Below are 13,073 nucleotides of genomic sequence, written 5' to 3'. Positions count from 1 at the left end.
AATCTTGAATCTTTTGTATGTAACCCTGCATATAATTTGTCATTGATAGATAAATCCTCCTCCTTTTCCTCTTCAAGCTCCAAGGTATCATAAATTAACTTTAGGAACACCTCTGTCATCAGAAGGAAAAAGGAATTTCTAAATGAGACTACCTTTTTCTTCCTTGAGTTCTCCCTCTTCAGGGCTAGATTCCTCATCTCCTCCAGCACCCCCTGCTCCCCCCCTCCACAGTTGCAGGTCCTGAATCTTGAAGAGAGGATCTAAAGGATTCAAATGTTTTAATCATTTCTGTATTCACTGTGTCTAGAAATTTCTTGAAAATAGAGCTAGTTTCTTTTTTGGCTAAAGCGTCTATGCAGTCCTGACATAATGATTTCTTCCATGAGGATGACAACTCATGTTTACAAGAGGCTGTAACATAGCAAAATGTGGAAAAAGTTTAGCGCTGTGAATACTTTCCAGATGCACTGTACTTGCAGAGCTGTGCTGTGAATAGACCAGCTCTCTGCTAATATCTCTCTCTATATCTATATATCACCCACCCCGACACAAATTTCCAGTTGCTTTTAACTCCCGTCTCGGAGAACTTGTCAGAAGTTATCCTGCTGATAACAGAAGAAAGGAGCAGCATGAAGACATGGGACTTAGGGACTTCGAGAGATAAGTAAACACTAAAGATATATGTGCCCAGGTCAGATTTCATGAATTGGGTTTACATCCACTTTAAGGTGCAGGACTCTAGGTTGATCTAAGGTCTATGGGTGCAGGAAATTGGGCTGATCTAGGTGTAGGAGTTGGGGCTGGTCTGAGGTTAATATAAACATGCTTTGTGTGTGCACCAGTAAAATAATATTAAGTAATGAGTTAAAGCGGAAGTAAACACCACTTGGACACTTGTACCTACAAGTAAGCTTATAATAAAGCTTACCTGAAGGTACAACCAATTTCTTCTAAGCATCTACCGTTTAGGAGATATTCACTATTTTCTGCAGGTGGTGATGTCACAGCAACAAGTGCACTGCACTCTAAATTGTAGATATGCTGAGAAATATAGGCAGATAATTATCCATCATGCCATACCATCAGGGAGGCGTGTGATTGGCCTCAAATTTATTCTGCAGCAGGACAACAACCCCAAACATACAGCCAATGTCATTAAGTACTATCTTCAGTGTATAGAAGAACAAGTGATGATTGGGCCCCCACAGAGCCCTGATCTCAACATCTTCAAATCTGCCTGGGATTACATCAAGAGACAGAAGGATCTGAGGCAGCCTACATCCATGTGATTAGTTCTCCAAGATATTTAAAACAACCTACCTGACAGTTCCTTTAAAAACTGTGTGCACAAGCACTGTGTGCACCTAGAAGAATTGATACTGGTTTGAAGCCAAAGGGTGGTCACACCAAATATTGATTTGATTTGGATCTTTTTTCTGTTCATTTACTTTGCATTTTGTTAATGGATAACAATAAAGTATTAAACACTTCTATTCCTGAAAGCAATTTTAAATTTACACAGCATTTTTCACACCTGCCAAAAACCTTTGGACAGTACTGTGATTTAACTGTATGTATTTAGCAATCTGCCTTCCAGTTTAGTTTAAGTGCATTATATTTGTAAATGAGCAGCTACATTAGAAAAGGATTATGAACCTGATTATCCAAAAAACCCACAAGAGCGTTATGAGCTATAGTGGAAGGTATGCATTTATTAAAGAGGGAGTCCCGCGAAAAAAAAAAATTTAAAAGTCAGCAGCTACAAATACTTTATAATATTTTAAAATAAGGACACTCACCTGTCCCGGGGTCCAGCGATGTCGGCACCCGAGACCGAATCGTCCCTCGGTCCTCGAGTGCTGCCACCACCATTCTCTGTAAGGGCTTCACTTCCCGGTTCCCTACTGCGCATGTGCGATTCGCGCTGTGCTTCCTAACTGGTCCCCGCTGTCTCTGAGACCCGTGTGTCCCAGCAGACAGCGCGGTGGGGATGAGAGGGGGCGTAGACTCCCGTGGGAGTCTATGCCAGAAGTGGGTGCAAATACCTGTCTTAGACAGGTATCTGCACCCCCCTCCCCCCTGAAAGGTGCCAAATGTGACACCGGAGGGGGGGAGGGTTCCGAAAAGCAGAGGTTCAATTTTTGTGTGAACCTCCGCTTTAAGTACTCTCCTGTATGTAATTTATTACCATGTCAGATCACAATAGTTAACCACTTGACGACCGCTCACTGTATATATACATCATTTTTTTGAAGATGGATATCTCGGTAACGGCAGCAGCTGCTGCCACAACCGAGGTATCCATCTTTACAGCGAGCGGTTCTGTACACGATAATGGTGGTCTCTGCGGCGGGTTCGCCGCGAGATCACCGTTATCGGTGGCGGGAGAGGTGCCACCCCCCCTCCCGCCGCTCTCCCGCGCCCTCCGCCGCTTACCGGAGCCGTCGGTAGCGGTGGGGGAGATCGGGACCTGTCACTGCTGAGGTACTGAGACGAGTGAGGCCAAGATGGCCCCCACCCGTCTCTATACCATGTGACGGCCGGAGCAACGTCATTACGACGGCTCCGCCCACTTCTCTTAAAGGCACAATTTTTTTTTGTGTCATTTTTTTAAACGACTTTTTTTTTTTTTTGCATTTTAGTGTAAATATGAGATCTGAGGACTTTTTGACCCCAGATCTCATATTTAAGAGGACCTGTCATGTTTTTTTCTATTACAAGGGATGTTTACATCCCTTGTAATAGGAATAAAAGTGATCTAAATTTATTTATTTTTTTAAGCAGTGAAAAAATAAATAAAATAAAGTAAAATAAATAATAAAAAAAAAAAAAAAAATTTTTTTAAAAGCGCCCTGTCCCGACGAGCTCGCGCGCAGAAGCGAACGCATACGTGAGTAGCGCCCGCATATGAAAACGGTGGTCAAACCACACATGTGAGGTATCGCCGCGACCGGTAGAGCGAGAGCAATAATTCTAGCCCTAGACCTCCTCTGTAACGCAAAACATGCAACCTGTAGAATTTGTTTAACGTCGCCTATGGAGATTTTTAAGGGTAAAAGTTTGACGCTATTCCACAAGCGGGCACAATTTTGAAGCGTGACATGTTGGGTATCAATTTACTTGGCGTAACATTATATTTCACAATATAAAAAAAATTGGGCTAACTTTACTGTTGTCTTATTTTTTTATTCAAAAAAGTGAATTTTTTCCAAAAAAAGTGCGCTTATAAGACCGCTGCGCAAATACGGTGCAAAAAAAAGTATTGCAATGACCGCCATTTTATTCTCTAGGATGTTAGAAAAAAAAACATATATAATGTTTGGGGGTTCTAAGTAATTTTCTAGCAAAAAAACCTGTTTTAAACATGTAAACACCTAAAATCCAAAACGAGGCTGGTCCTTAAGTGGTTAAGCACAATCATTATACCAGGAGACAGGAATTATTATACCTTAATCATAACATACTGGTTTTACCTGCATTTACAAAAGGGATTCCATCATAAGGAACATATTGTGATTTCCACATTAAGCGAGTGGCAGGTTTGGCTGGGCTTGGAGATTGACGTGTTCCCCAAACACTCATTGTTTGCTGCTTATGTAGGCCTAAAATGTTCATGAGCTCAGCCTCGCTCAAACAGTACCCACGGTAAGAGTCTCCAATTTTCTGTAAATATAATAAAGAATGCTTATAAACCAAAATATTCAGTTTTTGTTTTTGCTTAGCTTGTCATATTCAAAGTAAATCGAACTTGCCTGACCGCCAATATTTGATCACCAAGCACTACTTGGCTTTCTGTATTTTCGGAGGCACTTACCAGAAACAAGTATTTCAATGAGTTCTCACTAAACATTCTAATCTGTGTGTTTGTTCCTGGTCAGTGACTCAGAATGTATTGAATCCAGAGACAGCCAGGCTACTAATATTCTGACAAGGAGGGCAGCAAAAGCACCCATATTTACCTCAGTACAGGTTTCCTTGGCATTGTCAGAAATTCTGTGCTTACCAATGTGGCCAATTTCTTTTTGTCTATATTTACATGGACTTCAAGCCATATTAAAGCTTAGTTTTTTATTTTTTATTTAAATAACAAACATAATGTACTTAACCGATCTGTGCAATGGTTTTGCACTAAGCAGCCCTGATCCCCCCCCGGTGCTCCAGGCTTTTTCTCTTCGGCAAGTACCCCCATGGAAAGCCACACACTCTGTCAGCGTAAGGCGAGGAGAGCCAGTTCACGGCACTTCCGTATTTACATGTGACCGGCTGTGATTGGACACAGCCGATCACATGGTTAAAGAGCCGCAGCTCTTTACAGACATCGGGGTTGTGCCGTGTCCTAGCAACACAGCGCAGCCACGATCACCGCACTGCCCCCACTCCGCGAGTGCACGATAGCGGCCATTATGGGGCGCTGTCATATGACGTCCTCCTAGAATGAGAGCCGCGCCGTCCCTCTGTCATTTGACGGTGGGCGGGAGGCAAGCGGTTAAAATACGATTAAATCAAAAATTACTAAAAATAAATCGAAATTTGATGTAAAAATTAACACTGCTCTCCCGGCCTATTCTAAATTGGCAACAGAATTCCATCCCCATCTTATAATAAAAGCACCATAAAGGTTAAATGTGTATTGCACAATCAAATAAAAATAAGTAGGGGGCATCTACTAAGCTGCTGAAAGAAAAAAGAAGGAAAAGGCTTTTCTTATTTTTTTCTTAAAGGGGTTATAAAAGTTCAGGTACTTACCGCCGCTGTGCAGTTGGTTATGCACAGATTGGCCCCAATCCTCCTCTTCTGGGGTCCCTCTGTGGAGCTCCTGGCTCCTCCTCTTCTCAAGTGTCCCGTTGGAGAAGCGATCTCCTATGGGACACCAATGCGGGCGCGCTCCCATGTCCTGCTGCTGCTTATTTTGAAAGCAGGACTCGGCTCCACCCCAGCGTCATTGGATGTGATTAACAGCAGCGGGAGCCAATGGCTGCGCTGCTATCAATCTATCCATTTAGGACACGAGACACCGGCCGGAGCTGGTGTGCTCGTTCTCGTCACGAGAATTACGGGGCTCAGGTAAGTATTAGGGGGGCTTGGGGTGCCAAATGTAGCAAGATCTCCGGCCTCCTCCAGTCTAATGAGGACTTTCAAGGCCAAAGATAGCTGACATCCTTCTGTATGTGGTGGGTTAAGGCATAGTGGGTGCAAGGTGGATAAAGTTATTGGGCGCCAGACACTTCTTGAATGCAAATGAGATGTTTATTTCCCTTAAAATCTTTTATGGGGGAAAGAGGGTTAGGAAACCCTTAGGTAGTTGCAAGTTCAATTGGTAGTCTCCGAGACTTCAATAAGGAGGACAGCCGTGCAGGAAAAGGCCTCCAGCAAGAAGCCACATCTGCACGTGCAGGAATGCTGTTTCCTATAGCAACAGTCTTTAACAGTTCCTAACACAAGCGTAACAGTTCCTTGAGCTTCACTACAACATCTCCTTGTAATTCTTCACCACTGAGCTCCCAGTCTCTCACTAGAGCCTCTGATTCACTAACTCCGAAATCCCTTGAGCTCCTCCAATCTTTGCACTGGTATCTTCCTCAAGAGTCACCCCTGCTTCCCTGCTGGGTCCCTAGCTTGGCACTAGAGATGCTTCTCAAGCTTCACCCCTGCTGGCCTGCTCGGTCCCTGACTTGACTCACAAGGCTGCTCTGCAAACGTCACCTCCACTGGCTGGGTCCCTGACTTGATCACCGCCTGAAGTTTACAGATTCTCCACTGTGCCTGTTCAGGGAGAATGCTGCTCCGGTACTTGCTTCAGTTACTCAATGTGGTCCCTGGTAATAAGGTGGTTGGTACCTTAGTGGCGATAGCTTCCCTTCTACCTCCGACCACTGACAGATTCTCCGGCTGGCCGACTAGTCACTTATGGTTGGACTGCAAGCCGCAGTCCCAACCCTGCACTCCTCTCTTGCTTCTGGATAGGCCCTCAGACAACCTAGCAGCCAGATGCCCCCGGGATAGGCCCAATCTCCGGCCTAGCAGCCCGAGGCACACGACACATGTCCACCCATACAGCCGTCCAGGTGGCACAGAACATAGATCACCTGACTCCACCCGAATATATAGGTTCTCCCAGCAAGGCCAAGGGATTCAAGAAAACCCCTGCCCATTGGCTGAGATACCCCACATACCCATAACCTGACCTTGGGTTGCCCTTCTCATATCTAGTACCACCAGGTACCCGGCCACCTAGTGGTAAAGCAGAAATGTGCAACAAGGCCAAACTTAGGGAGAAATCAATAGATCTCTAACCATCAACCAGGATAACTACTCCTGGCAAGTAAATTTGTGAGGAGCTCCCTGCCTAAACCCCAGAGTGCTACATCACTGTAAGATTTGCCATGAGCTACTTGTTTTAATGACTGTACAGTAAGTCACTGTATAATTTCAAATGATGACAATGAACTACAAGCTTTGTAAAAGAACCCAGAAATGTGTCATCACTATGTACAGTAAATGTACTGTATGCAACAGAAATTGTCATATGGGGTGATGTTGTGACTGCTTTTTACGGGAGTCCGCGTCAGCCTGAACTTGCGGTTTTAAAAAATTTAGTTGCAGGAGGCTGGAAAGCATTGCATCAGCGATCAGCAGATCGCTGATGCCATGTAGGTCTCCTGCACACTGTCAGTGTATCGGCTTAACCGTATATCTTGTACTATGAACTAAGCTCTCCACAGCACCGTGGTAGTTTATTGAGAACTACAAGCCGACAGCCGCCAAGGATGTCGGGGCTTGTAGTTCATTCAGACACACGGCGCTGTGTGTCTGAATGACGCGGCCTCGTGAGCGGAGCCCCGCACAGCGGCGCTGTTTTTCAAACAGTGGCAGCTAGTACATGGAACTTCTCCCTGTACTGCTGCCAGGCAGTGGCTGCAGCACTGGGAACATGTTACATGTGGAAAAAATGATCCGCACTCCGGTTGTTGCTATTAAAATGTCTTCATTTTACTGAATAGCCACAGTGAACAAATGCAGATTAAGTCAGTTGATGCGTTTCAGCCTATAAGGCCTTAGTCATAGCCACATAACCACCCGAAAATCGGGTGGAACATGTTCCCAAAGGTGAACTTATCCTTTAAGGGCAGGGCAGCCCACTTTTATTAAAAGGAAAAGAAGGTTCACAAACCTGCCCATGCAGGGGTTTTTCTCCAGCACGTACAGATAACAAAAAATATCAAGCCACCTTTTACAGTGCATCCGGAAAGTATTCACAGCGCTTCACTTTTTCCACATTTTGTTATGTTACAGCCTTATTCCAAAATGGATTAAATACATTATTTTCCTCAAAATTCTACAAACAATACCCCATAATGACAAGGTGAAAGAAGTTTGTTTGAAATATTTGCAAATTTATTAAAAATAAAAAAACAAAAAATAAAAATCACATGGACATAAGTATTCACAGCCTTTGCTCAATACTTTGTTGAAGCACCTTTGGCATCAATTATAGCCTCAAGTCTTTTTGAGTATGATGCTACATGCTTGGCACACCTATTTTTGGGTAGTTTCTCCCATTCTTCTTTGCAGGGCCTCTCAAACTCCATCAGGTTGGATGGAGAGCATTGGTGCACAACCATTTTTCAGATCGATCCAGAGATGTTAAAAAAAAACAATGTTTATGAGTTTAGTAACACTAAGTCTGGGCCACTGAAGGACATTCACAGAGTTGTTCCATAGCCACTCCTTTGTGATCTTCGCTGTGTGCTTAGGGTCGTTGTCCTGTTGGAAGATGAACCTTCACCTCAGTCTGAGGTCCAGAGGGCTCTGGAGCAGGTTTTCATCAAGGATGTCTCTGTGCATTGCTGCATTTATCTTTCCCTCGATCCGGACTAGTCTCCCAGTTCCTGCCGCTGAAAAACAACCCCACAGCATGATGCTGCCACTACCATGCTTCACTGTAGAGATGGTATTGGCCAGATGATGAGCGGTTGCCATTCAGGTCAAAGAGTTCAATCTTTGTTACATCAGACCAGAGAATTTTGTTTCTCATGTTCTGAGAGTCCTTCAGGTGCCTTTTGGCAAACTCCAGGCGGGCTGTCATGTGCCTTTTACTGAGGAGTGGCTTCTGTCTGGCCACTCTACCATACAAGCCTGACTGGTGGAGTGCTGCAGAGATGGTTGTTCTTTTGGAAGGTTCTCCTCTCTCCACAGAGAAATACTGGAGTTCTGTCAGAGCGACTATCGGTTCTTGGTCACCTCCCTGACTAAGGCCCTTCTCTCCCGATTGCTCAGTTTGCCTGGGTGGTCCGCTCTAGGAAGAGTCCTGGTGGTTCCAAACTTCTTCCATTTACGGAAGATGAAAGGCCACTGTGCTCATTGGGACCTTCAATGCTGCAGACATTTTTCTGTACCCTTCCCCAAATCTGTGCCTCAATACAATCTTGTCTCGGAGGTCTACAGATAATTCCTTGGACTTCATGGCTTGGTTTGTGCTCTGACATGCATTGTTAACTGTGGGACCCTATATAGACAGGTGTGTGCCTTAACAAATCATGTCCACTCAACTGAATTTACCACAGGTGGACTCCAATCAAGTTGAAGAAACATCTCAAGAATGATCAGTGGAAACAGGATGCGCCTGAGCTCAATTTTGAATATCACAACAAAGGCAGTGAATACTTATGTACATGTGATTTTTTTTGTTTTTTATTTTTAATAAATTTGCAAAGATTTCAAACAAAATTTCTTTCACATTGTCATTATGGTATTGTTTGTAGAATTTTCAGGAAAATAATGAATTTACTCCATCTTGGAATAAGGCTGTGACAACAAAATGTGGAAAAAAGTAAAGCGATGTGAATACTTTCCGGATAAACTGCAAGGCCTCATATTCACACCAAAGCTGATAAACTGACGTTAAAAGCTAGTTCCGACGTCAGGAAAAAATCTGCGTGAAAAACGTTATTTTAGCAGCGTTTTGAATTGGCGCCAATGCGCTTTTAGTCGCGTCTCTCTGATCTATTCAAAATCAATGGTTCCCTATGGGAGCCCATTAATGTGAATAGAAGTCGCACCAGAAGTCGGATCATGATGATCCGACTTGCGGTGCGAGACTTGTGTGCTGATGATCTTGAAGGGAAACCACCCCCCCCCCCCCCCAAAAACGAAAAATAAAATTGGCGTGGAGTTCCCCCCCCAGGATGATACCAGACCCTTCGGTTCCATATCCATATCAGATCGTTATCCAAGCACGCAGCCTGGGAAGTCATGAAAGGGGGGAGGGAGATGGCCACATGCCCTCAAGATGGGGGGGGTGGGTGCTTATTATGACGGGTGGGGGCTTATTGGAATCTGGAAGCCCCCTTTGAAAAGGGGGCCCCCCACCCTATGTGAATGAGTATGGGGTACATTGTACCCCTACCTATTCACCTAAAAAAAAAAAGTGTCAAAAATAAACACAGTACACAGGTTTTTAAAGTATTTTATTAAGGCAGCCCCGGTGTCTCTTCCGATTTCTTCTCCCTCTGCTGCTCCTTCTCCCTCTCCTGTTCTTCTCCTGTCACCGCTGTCTCCTCGCTCTTTTGCTGGGTCTTTGCCGCTGTCTTCTCCCTCTGTTCTTCTTTCGATGTTGACTCAACGCAATCTCCAAGTGTAATTCTGGGTCCGGCGTGTGCAATGACTTATATTGGCATGGGGCGGGCCACCTGCTGTCGTCATTCGGTGGCCCCGCCCCCTTGTGACTTCATCGCCCAGGGCATGATGAAGCAATGATGTCACAAGGGGGTGTGGGGCCTCCGGATGATGTCAGCGGATGGCCCCGCCCCATGCCAATATAATTCATTGCACACGACGGACCCAGGATTACACTGACAGATCGTGTCGCGTCAATATCAGAAGAAGAACAAAGGGAGAAGACCCGGCAAAAGAGCAAAAAGACCGCGCAGAGAGGAGAAGAACCAGAGAGGGAGAAGAAATCGGAAGAGATGCCGGAGCTGCCTTAATAAAATACTTTAAAAAACTGTGTATTGTGTTTATTTTTGACATTTTTTTTTTTTAGATGAATGGGTAGGGGTACAATGTACCCCATACTCATTCACATAGGGTGGGAGGCCAGCATCTGGGGGCCTCTTCAAGATCCTCAGCATACAAGTCGCACTGCAAATTGGATCATGATCCGACTTCTGGTGCAACTTCTATTCAAATCAATGGGGTCGAGAAACGCCTGACAAGGCTTAATGCTCTGTATACAGCGTTAAACCGCATTTTACAGCTTTTACCGGCATCTGGCGTTTTTAGGACTGCTCTTGAACGCAATTTTAAACTTCAAAACACGTCCATGTGTGCATGGACACAGAGGATAACATAAAGGGAAGTTTAACCACTTCAGCCCCGGAAGATTTGGCTGCTCAATGACCTGACCATTTTTTACGATACGGCACTGCGTCGCTTTAACTGAAAATTGCGCGGTCGTGCGACGCTGTACTGTAACAAAATTGATGTCCTTTTTTTTCCCCCAAATAGAGCTTTCTTTTGGTGGCATTTGATTGCCTCTGCGGTTTTTATTTTTTGCACTATACAGAAGAAGAGTGACAATTTTGGAGAAAAAAAAAAAAAAAACAAAAAAACAATATCTTTTACTTTTTGTTATAATAAATATCCCACATTTTTTATTAAAAAAAAAAAAAAAATTTTTTCCTCAGGTTAGGCCGATATGTATTCTACATATTTTTGTTAAAAAAAAAAAAAACAAAACGCAATAAGTATATATTGATTGGTTTGCGCAAAATAGCGTCTACAAAATAGGGGATAGATTTATGGCATTTTTATTATTTTTATTTTTGGTGGCGATCTGCGATTTTTAGGCGGACAAATTGGACACTTTTGACACATTTTTGGGACCATTATACAGCGATCAGTGCTATAAAAATGCACCGATTACTGTATAAATGTCACTGGCAAGGAAGGGGTTAACACTAGGGGGCATGTGTTCTAACTGTAGGGGGGATGGGACTGTCGATCGCGAGAGAGAGAGAGAGAGAGAGATCAGTTTTCATACTTTACTCCCCTGAAAGACCTGGGATTTGTGTCACGAGCGATCGCGGGTGCCTGGTGTTCATCACGCCCGCCGGGCACTCGCATCGACTCCAGGCACATGCAGCGGGCGCACCCCTAATGGCCAACGACATAAGGCAACATCCTTTAGCCCAGCTGTGCCATTCTGCTGCAGTAAAACTGCGGCGGGTGCTCGGCGAGCAGTTAAGGGCTGTTAAAAAAAAAAAAAACACCCAAAAACTTTAGTTTATCAGCTTCAGTGTGCATGAGGCCTAAGGCTTTAAAGCAGGGGTCTCAAACTGGTGGCCCTCCAGCTGTTGCGGAACCACAAGTCCCATCATGCCTCTGCCTGTGGGCATCATGCTTGTAACTGTCAGCCTTGCAATGCCTCATGGGACTTGTAGTTTTGCAACAGCTGGAGGGCTGCCAGTTTGAGACCCCCTACTTTAAAATGAGTTCACTTTTTCAAAAAAAAAAATTATATATATATATATATATATATATATATATATATATATATATATATATATATATATATATATATATATATATATATATATATATATATATATATATATATATATATATATATATATATATATATATATATATATACACATGTTTTTGCAGGTTAAAAAAAAATGCATTTATTACTTTTTTATTGGGAGCCTGTAAAGCATTGCTCCCGCGATCAGAAGATTGCAGGTGCTATGCAGGGTTCTTGCAGACTGTTAGTGTAAGCTGTGTGCTCGTACCTCGATTCAGCAGGCAGTTACACACTGACAGTAAACATCAATTAAATACCTAGAGCGCTCAACAGTGCCAATTGACAACTACAAGCTAACAGCCGCAAAAGCTGTCGGTAGTATTTTTACCATTCACTGACCTCCCCCATTCTTTTTTAACCGGGTTCCCGACCGGCCGCCGCACTTATACTGAGTCAGGTTGTCTCCCCTGGGTGAGCCACCGAACACACGTGCATGTGCCCGGAGCCAATAAGAGTGCCCGGCGGGCATGATGATCGCCGGGCACCTGCGACCGCTCGTGACAGAATGAGAACCCGGATCTGTGTGTGTAAACACACAAATACCGGTTCTCTCCGGGGAGAGGAGACAGATCGTGTGTTCATACTAAGTATGAACACCGATCTCTCTCCTTCCCTAGTCAGTCCCATCCCACCAACAGTTAGAACACATCTAGGGAACACAGTTAACCCCTTGATCATCCCCTAGTGTTAACCCCTCCCCTGCCAGTGACATTTATACAGTAACAATTCATTTTTATAGCACTGATCACTGTATAATTGTCAATAGTCTCAAAAATGTGTCAAAAAAGTGTCCAATTTGTCCGCCGCAATATCGCAGTCCCGATAAAAATCACAGATCAGCGCCATTACCAGTAAAAAAAAAAATAATAATAATAATAAAAATGCCATAAACCTATCACATATTTTGTAGAAGCTATAACTTTTTTTTTTACCAAAAATATGTAGAATACATTTCGACCTAAACTGAGGAAAACATTTTTTATTTTTTTTACAATTGGGATACTTATTATAGCAAAAAGTAAAAGATAAGCGTTTTTTTCAAAATTGACGATCTTCTTTTGTTTATAGCGCAAAAAATAAAAAAAACGCAGAGGTGATCAAATACCACCAAAAGAAAGCTCTATTTGTGGGAAAAAAAGGGCGTCAATTTTGTTTGGGTACAGCAGCCAAATCTTCAGGGGCTGAAGTGGTTATATTGTGACAGCAGGTACCGGGAGAAGATCCTGGGTCTGCTGTCAAACTGGGGACTCTGGGGGGGGATGGGTGCAGGGGAAGCTGCAGCAGCAACATGTTGCATGTTACACCCTGAATACAGGTGTAACATGTTATAAAAAGTGAACTTATTCTTTAAGGCTTATGCCGCCTCTTGCAGCATCTTCCTGCACAGGCCCACTCCTGGCCTCTAGGTAGGGGTTCTCCCGACACCCCAGGCTCTCTCACTCTCCTGAGACTCACAGATTCCTTCAGTCCCCTGGACTCTCTCCTAGTT

At 43.9% G+C, this 13,073-nt stretch overlaps 1 protein-coding gene across 1 annotated transcript in view; it reads right to left on the bottom strand.

The window, feature by feature from the left end:
* The window catches only part of CARF (calcium responsive transcription factor), a 104,905-nt gene that overhangs the window by 49,238 nt on the left and 42,594 nt on the right, over positions 1-13,073 (bottom strand). The window contains exon 7 of the mRNA XM_073633303.1: positions 3,474-3,663. Within this exon, the coding sequence (XP_073489404.1) occupies positions 3,474-3,663 (190 nt within the window). The remainder of the gene's footprint in view (positions 1-3,473; positions 3,664-13,073) is intronic.

The sequence above is a fragment of the Aquarana catesbeiana genome, linkage group LG06 (genome assembly GCF_042186555.1).
Source record: "Aquarana catesbeiana isolate 2022-GZ linkage group LG06, ASM4218655v1, whole genome shotgun sequence".
Classification (NCBI taxonomy): Eukaryota; Metazoa; Chordata; class Amphibia; order Anura; family Ranidae; genus Aquarana; species Aquarana catesbeiana.
The sequence above is the reverse complement of the archived record's forward strand: the minus strand, read 5'-3'. Positions and strand labels throughout refer to the sequence as shown.